The 8800-nt window shown below is 43.3% G+C and overlaps 1 protein-coding gene across 1 annotated transcript in view; it reads right to left on the bottom strand.

Moving 5' to 3' along the window:
- Positions 1 to 180: 180 nt before the first annotated feature.
- Positions 181 to 8800, bottom strand: part of LOC108746918 (neuroligin-4, X-linked) — a 36126-nt gene continuing 27506 nt past the window's right edge. Inside the window, exons 5-9 of the mRNA XM_018484026.1 lie at positions 7572 to 7764; positions 5902 to 6346; positions 3195 to 3468; positions 2551 to 2697; positions 181 to 2447 (exon numbers count right to left, since the gene is read on the bottom strand). Coding sequence (XP_018339528.1) covers positions 1798 to 2447; positions 2551 to 2697; positions 3195 to 3468; positions 5902 to 6346; positions 7572 to 7764 — 1709 coding nt within the window. The 3' untranslated portion in view covers positions 181 to 1797. The remainder of the gene's footprint in view (positions 2448 to 2550; positions 2698 to 3194; positions 3469 to 5901; positions 6347 to 7571; positions 7765 to 8800) is intronic.

Below are 8800 nucleotides of genomic sequence, written 5' to 3'. Positions count from 1 at the left end.
TATATATATATATATATATATATATATATATATATATATATATATATATATATTTATAATTCTGTAATATAATATTAATTAAAATATTGTAATTAAAAATATAGACATGTTCAATATATTAATATTTAATTTTGATGTTAATACTGAAGTTAATACAGTATTAATAACTCGTACCTTGTTTTGCATGTCAAAGTAGAAAAGGATATACAAGATGCGCTGTCAATCGCGAAATTTCGAGGTTCTTGAACAAGAAACGCGGATGGAAATGATTTTACGGAACGTGTATATATCATCACGATGAAGAGTTCTAGCCGCAATTTCGTGGTGGTACGATACTTATGACTGTCGGACTATTCTCTACGAGAAGAACACTCGGCGGAAGGTCGAGTCCGCCCTCTCGAAAGTCGTCGCGCCGCTCGGTCGTAGTCTCGTACTCCCGATGCCGTTCTACGGTTTTGCTCCGTCGAATACACTCGTGATTGTGCACTTGCGCGACAGGTAACGCGGTTGGAGAATTGCGCTTTCCGCCCGAGTAAACTTCGCGAGCGCTATTAAGCCGTTCTCCTCGGCAGGATCGAAATTACACGTTTCGAGAGGTGGTAGAGCCTAGGTATGTGTTGCAAAGGCGGAAACGACGAGTGCACTTTCACTTATACGAATGGTACTTCCGTACACCGTATTCGTTTTGCTTGCGAATAACAGACGCTTATCGCATCCAATCCGTTTGATCCGTTTCGAATCGAGTACCTCTTCCTCCCAATCGATGCTTTACAAAGCAGTCGTCGAGACTGGTATGCGATCGTATACGTGGCTTTGGTATTCCGATTCCGTTTCGAGATCTCTTAGATCAGATTCGTCATTGTCGTCGTCGTCGATTACCATGTATCGATCCGTACACGGTATTCTTATACATATAATTGCTTTTTTTAGCAAAGAATTCAATTTAGAGCTTCTTAGCAAGAATTTCATTATACGTTTCGTTTCAATATTTCCTAGTCAGGCGCCCTTTTTCTATGATGTCGAAAATACCGATACGGTTTCCTTTATATGTATACTGTACTGATACTTAAGGCCACCTATTTGCCACGGTCTCTGAGAGAATCAGTATTTATTCCGATGAATTAAATGGCTAGGAAACATTGTATCGATATCTTCAATTACAAAAAAGTCCTTTGAGAATAAAATACTTTGCGAGCACCTGATATATACATAATATAGCGACGAATTACGAGGGGTACTTTAGCGATCACTTTCTTAAAAACAACAGAGAATATTCCGTTTCGTTATAAATAGCAGCTACGTACAATCCACGTCTCTATTAGAAATAACAACCACGTGCAATCTTACATTCCTACCAGTAGAAAGAACCGGTCACAAAGTTTCCTAAGTAGTAGTAGTCAGGCGCAATCTAGCAGTAATAACAGTTCAGTAGTGCGACCGCATTATAGTCAGTCATGTCGCAGTATCGCGCTGCAAGTAGTAACAGTCGACAACAATCAACCAGTAGTATTTTCAGTAGTAACGGCTGAAGTCAGACGCGCTGTTACGTTGATTTTTTTTTTACCACAATTCACACACAATGCACACTGTAAAAGATCTGTTACGTAGTCCTTTTCTGTTGAATTCGAGTTATGTTCGCGTAATCGCGGTAAATGAAAAATTCCCTTAATCGGCACTGTCCAATAGTCAATTAAGGGAATATATCGTTCAAAATCTGGACTCCGTGGTGGCCTTTTCCGAGTCCATAAAGGTCACTCGCTTCGTCCGCGCGTTGCCCTCTGGGGGCAACCCCTAATGCTATACGGATATTTCTTGTATCTGCACGCGTTTCTTGATAGTGTTGGTGCTACCGGCAGTGGTGAGTGAACTGGTGGTCCTGGCGGGCGGTTTCGGAGGGATCGCGTCCTTGTGGGCGTTGCCGCTGGTCCCGTGACCGGATCTCGATTCTTTCCTCAATTGCTCGCTGTCCTGACACTCCTGGGACGGCGCGAACTGCTGCTGCTCCTGAATGGAAGGGCTTCTCGCGAGGGTTGTGTACGAGGGGGGTGGCTCTTGAGCGGGTCGCGGACTGTCGGAGGGTTTTATGGACGTCCTGGTGGTCATCGGCAGAGACTCCTGTCCATTCGGCCTACAATCCATGGCGGCACGTTTCTTGTCGCGATCCCGCTGATAATAAATGCCAGCGAAGATCAGCATATTCAGAACCAGCAGGATGCAACCGACACCCACAGTGATCCCCAGGGCAGTGGTCGTGCTGTAGTAATGTCGAGACGCTAGTCTCTGTAGCAGCTCGGCATCGTCCTCGGAATCATCCAGAATCGGAGTAATATCCTCGATAAGGCTATCCTCACCTCCCGTAGACGTGCTGCAGGCGGTGGTTGAGGAAGAACTCGTCCGAGTCGTGCCTGTCAACGGCAGTGGCGTGTACCATTCGTCCCGAACCGGTCCTGAATAATAATAAAGCAAGGAATAATTTGGAGCGATACATCTTAAACGCGAAAGAAATAAGAATTTAAACTTTCACTTCCTTCGCACAAGATATGTTCTTACCTGCATAATAATGATCGCCTCGTTCCCGGAAATGATGATGTCGCATTGAAACGTCGTCGTCGCCAGGGCGATGGAGCTGAGGTATCAAATTAAGCCATACAGCCATTTTATGGCCGCGATAATGGCTTTTCATCTTCGGTTTTAACGCTAAAATAAAATTTTAATGATTAAAAACGCCTCTTTCTCAATAATTATTTGTTATCATTGACTATAAAGATAATTATCACATATTATTAATCAATCTCGAATGCGCAAATTGAACAACGTATTGTTACGAATAATTATTAATAACGAATTAATTATAATTATCGAATGCATTAAAGGAATATTTACGCAATTATCATCAAAGAAATAATTTCACATTTCATTTAAAAGGATTTCATCTCGCACGCACAATTAAATTTTTCAAAGAAATTTCAAAGAGAACGCGTCGAGGCGGACAAAGTCCACAGTACACAATCAAAATTCTGAAGGAACTTTTCAGAGAATTTAAAAAGATCGCGCGACGTTCCACGGAGAAACGGAGGTCACGATCCTTTTAAAGAAACGGAGGACGGAAGAAGGCGCTTTGTAGAAAATTAAATTTATCGAAAAATAACGGTGGAAGTACTTCTTCTCTTCTTCCAGTCTCAAGCGCAACATACCTATCGTGAGATACTGCTGAGACCCTGTCTCATATTGTTCCCAAGTGAGACCGCGGAATCGCGTCTTCTCCTTCGGCGTGCCATAGTCGACCGACTCGATCTTGTGCGGTTCGTTCGGGTTACCGGTCTTGGCGAAATTGGTGAAGAAGGTGAGCACGGCCTCCGCAACGCCCTGGTCTTGTCGGGAATAATTCCGCGGGAAGAAAGCCCCGCCTGCCACCAACGGCAGCCCGAAAATATACGGTATGTCCTCCCCACGAACGCTCCCCAGGCGCTGCAACGAGATTTCCCACTGAGAGAATCGGAGCCATGGAGCATCCAAACTCCGTAATCGATAATTATACGGCCGAAACGTACGTACATTCGTAGGTGCGAGATATTATAATATTTACTACACGCCCAATTTGCGTAATTAGTAATTCACGTCAATTAAATTATCAACAGCTATCGGCGGATTGTTTTATTTAACTAACCGAAACAGAATATCAGTTAATCATTGATAACTAATTTTAGTGTTAATTAATAGAACCGTGACGATTAGCCAGAAATTGTCTCTCCAACCCTTTTGCGGAGCGTTGTACTGCAAATGCATAATTTCGACAGTTAAATTCTCCATCACGCTGCGCGAAATGGTTTCACGTATTATACCACTGATCTTTATTAACACGCGTGAAACGCGTGTGGAAAAGAATGCACGAGGAGAGTAGGAGAAACCGTGGCAGGCGGAAAACGCCACGATTAACAATTCAAATAAATTCATCGCATTTGCATTCAGTGGTCTTGATATCGCTTTCTTATCTCTATTCGGCGCGGCTTTTTCCACCTTTGTCTCGTCTAATTCGCTCGTTTCTTTCTTTTTTTATTGCGCGCTTGGTAAACCAGGGTGACGTTTCGATTGCGTTTGACAATATTTAAAGCGACAGAGTCAGTTGCGGTTACGTGAACGTATTAGGTTTGTCAAACACAATCGAAACGTCACATTGGTATATATATATATATACCAATTTTCTAACTAATCTTTCATATTACCTAAGCCTAATTTACTAAGAACTTAACGTTGTTTGCTCATGTAATCCCTAATCCAAGATTGTTTTATACAAAGTATCAAACTTGTATATAAAGCAAATATTGTTACAAATTGACGCCACCTAAGCAGAACAACAAGTCACGATAACGTTAAAATGACATTAAAATGGATCGGAAATGATTGAAAAGTGACCTTTAATGATAATTTTTACGTCATTTTTACGTCATTTTGATGTCATAATGACAGAAGCTGAAATTTTCCAAATTTTTTTTCACATAAAGTCGATCAGTTTTAGACATACTAGACTACATCTAGACTACATTACGGTTTTTACTTTAATCGTGGAAGAGGATTTTTAAATCTAGTATAAAGGCAACTAAAAAAGTATTTTTGAAAGATATAATCGATAAAACAAGACGACTTCAGAATACCCTTAAAGGGCGAATCTTTCGCCTCGCACTTAATTAAATCCCCTTTGTGCACATGTGACGGGAGGAAGGGAGTGGGGCGGGGAGGGGGGGGAGGGGGGAGCGGGAAAAGGGGAAGAAAGTAACGTTGACGCTCTAAATCGCTGTTAACTGCACGACTACCTGCACTCTCTCGCCGAGTGGGATTAACCAACTTTAACTTTCGGAGACCAACCGCTGACGGAGACACCGCCTAACGCTGACTTTTATTATCTCCACAAGCGGTTTTCCAACCCCTGAGAAGATAATATCGCGAGGAAGATAATACACCCTCCCGCGTCGGAGATAATCCGTTTTCTCCGAATATCTACAAACACGCCATACGAAATTTCTCAAGGCCCCCCCCCCCCCATCCTATGATTCTCCTTTTCTCTCTAAAATTGAAAACGTCAATCTGTTTCCCCGTCGCGAGGTTTAACGCGCCGCTTGGCAGCGACCTTACAAATTGGCCGATATAACAATTTCTTTCTTGTCCTCCCGATATTATTATGTCAAGCTTGACAAATCCCCGTCATTCCCGAGACAAAATGCGAACACGGGTTGCGCGCGGGTCGCTCGGGGCGTTTTATTAAATCAGTGTCTTCATCGTGAAGTCATGGCCAGCGGTTACCAGCCCGGGTATGGATCGAGTGCGACGCAGAGTGAGACGGATGAGCTACGAGGATGTAGGATCGAGAGAGTGTGCGTCGGGCAGGGGTTGAACGGGTTCGCTTCCTTGGCTGGAAGTGCCGGTGGACTACTGGGCGTCGAGGGCGAGCGTTAGTCTCTCTTCGGGATGTCAAGTTAATGGAGTTAACTCAGACTTAAGCAGCGTCTCCACCTCTTCCACTCACTCGCTTCACCTTTCACCGTGTTAGCAGCGTGCAATAGCCGCGTTAGCAGGGTGGACGATATCGTTTTACGATAGAGAAAAATCGACGCCTCGAGATATCCCCGTCGATCGACAACCCTAAGTTACGTGATTTCTTGCTATCTTCGCGCACACTTCTCTCGGAAATCTCTTACGCCTCGGAAATTTTCTTAAAGTTGACTATTACTTAAAAAAAAAAAAAAAAAAAAGCAAAAAGAAGCTATGTTGTGAAATTCCGGTATTTAAGAATAAAAATTATTATACAATCCCCCCCCCCCCCTCCCGTGGAGAAAATGTCTTCGCACCGAGAAACTTTGGTCTCTCGCAAAAGTTCCTCGGAGCGGTATATCGAGCGTGTCTTACCTGCACGTAGCCGCTATCCTTGGACTGATGATTGAAGTGATAAAAGTACGTCTTGGCGCCCCGCCTGGCGTGGTAGAAAGCGATTCTCATGAGCGGCGCGACCGTGTGACCATCGCTCAACGCCTCCATGGTCGAGTCCCGTATTATGATGGGATGAAGCACCGGCTTATCCCAGTCCGTGTACTCGTTCCTCACCGCCGAGAAAATCTCATTCAGATGGTAGATGTAGGCGTTGCGGATGAAGGTGCGGAGGATGCGGTTCCGGTGATCCTCTTCGAAACCGAATTGTATGTCGTTGTTGTTGAAGTCAAGATTCGACTCGGTCGTGGAGACGCCTAGGATCAGCGGCACCTTGATGAACGCGTCGCTCGCGCGTTCCATGTCCAGACCCGGATCGGGATTGTTTTGGTCCACCGGTAAACCGGGCCCGATGCGGGGCACAAATCTGGTGGAGGACAAAACGACAAAATCAGACCCCATCACTCGTTATGGCGAACGACCGCGATATTAAATTATTGATATAATAAGGGTATTAAATCAATAAAGCGAGAGCTATTAACCCACCGCGATCTGACAGTAATCCGATAATTCAGTGTACGTGCATGTGATTATCCTTGCAATTAGTATCGCAGATTCGTTTCAACCTCGTGATAAATACACTGGTAAATGCACTCGCACAATCAAAGGTTAACGTCCTGTAAACGTCGCGAGTACCTAATAAAGCAATGCAAGGTGTTTCTCGACAGAATTCAATTTAAGAGCCCAGCAACCTTTTCTAGGTCCACGATTTTTGATCGCGTAAATACGTGGCAATTTATAACACTACAAGATTTTTAAATATCGCCACGTGCAGTTTCGACAACTCATGACGATTTATCATAAGCCATCGCGGCCATGGACTCGTGAAATTGTTATAAATTTGTAACACAGTAATTGCTACTGTGCTGGCCAGATGTCATTTTTTTTCACGAATCAATCATATCTATTGAATTTTTTACAATCCGGCATTTCCACTTTTCATCGAAATAATTTCATTGGATTCATTCAAGCGACGAATATGAATTCTGCGTATATTATTCATGTATGTCAGGGTGTCTCGAAAATCGTGAATCGAAATACCGCAATGAGGAAGTTACAAAAAGTTAAGTAAACAAAAGTTATTTGTAAATTTTACTTTAAGCAATAGTTTGTGAAATAACAATTAATTAAGTGTTTGAATATATAGACAAAATTATGGACTAAATACTAAAGTATGTGCTTATTAATATGCACGTGCGATGAATAGGTAGCTGTCTAATACAATCTACAATTGGCTAAATTTGAATCTTACATCTGAACAACTTGATTGCCTGAAGTAAAAATGTCACTTTTTTAACTTAATTTTTCGAAAACTCTCCCGCTATGGTATTTATTTAATTTGCAAATTTCGGGACATCCTGTATATGAATATATATGTATATGTGTGTCGCATAAATGGAACGAGGTAATATTTATTACATCGATACGCTATCATAAATAAAAAGATGGAAGAGAGGAGTATCGATATATTCCATCTGTTCCATTTCGCAATACATATTTCATTATTTCAATTTTTCCTTTGACGTAGTTGCCAAATGCAGATCTAACCGTCCGAGGGAAGGAGAGCGAATATTCTTCGATGCTTCGCTTACCTGATTTCCGGTAATTGCACGTCCATGAGGGTCTTCAACGGTACTCCTCGGAGGCAGTCAGCTATGTCTTCGTCACCCTCGGTCGAGCAACCCATCTGTTCGCCGATCTTCGCCCTGATATCGTTCGGGTCGTGCACTGAGGCCCAGGGACTTAGTGCCGAGCCGCTGGATAATACCACACGGTGAAATAATCCTGTGGAAGAACAGATAGATGGTTTGAGGCACGCAGGAGCGACTTATAAGCACGCGGAGATCCCCTTTGTCCGGCGCTAAGCCCGTCGTAACTCGTATATATCGAATAGCGAATACGTATACAGGATATCGTCAGCTTCCGGCTGATCGAGCGGAAGCGATGAACCCGACGAGAGTTCCCCCCCCCCCAAATGGTTATTATCCTCGCATGGATAATTAGAAGCGGACGTAAATATAATCGCGCCGTCCGCCGCCACGTCGGGATTTGTTTTCCGCGCGAGCGTCGAAAATCCGGCGAATTAATCGAACGCGCGATTATCGGACGATTAAAAACTGTTACGCGACGGAGTTGCAGTTGAATTAGCCGTTACGAGAGGCGGAAAACACGTTGAATAATTTTCAATATCCGATCGGCATACAGGAAGAAATATTCTAGGCGGCGCAATTAATATCGCACGTCATTCCAGCGGCCGCTTGGTAAACGTTAAAACGTAGAAAATCACGCCTTCGTGGAAAATTCATGCTAATTGAAAAGGATATTGCAGAACTTAATTAATCTCGCTTTTAACGAGCTGAAATTTTATGACGTAACGCAACGGAACGGGTTTCCAAGCGGTGCGTTATTATCGCGTTTGATAGTATCTCCAGCTCGTATTCCGATTACGAACCGGAAAATCATATTCGCCGGCAAACATTTATGCTGACGCTAAAGTCGTTTATCGAGCGTCACTGGTTTCTTTATGAAAATCGCTGTTTCGAATGCAAACATCGCGCGCGCGTAGAACGCGACGCTCCGTCCTGTAGCGAAGAGAAATATTAGGCAATATGTGTCCAACATAAACATTCGCGTATATCGTTGATGCGTAGTACAAATATTTGTCTTTTATGACTTTACACGTCCGACATTCGTGCGTACTCGTTTAATTTCTCGCAAGTGACATTTCGTCCGATATAGCAAATCGCCGAGCCGAGTAACCGGTCAGCGGATATATTTATCGACAATGTTTATCATCCCCGATTTTCTTCGTTGTAGCGAA

This window comes from Trachymyrmex septentrionalis, unplaced genomic scaffold (genome assembly GCF_001594115.1).
Source record: "Trachymyrmex septentrionalis isolate Tsep2-gDNA-1 unplaced genomic scaffold, Tsep1.0 scaffold107, whole genome shotgun sequence".
NCBI lineage: Eukaryota > Metazoa > Arthropoda > Insecta > Hymenoptera > Formicidae > Trachymyrmex > Trachymyrmex septentrionalis.
This window is presented reverse-complemented; position numbering and strand designations above follow the sequence as displayed.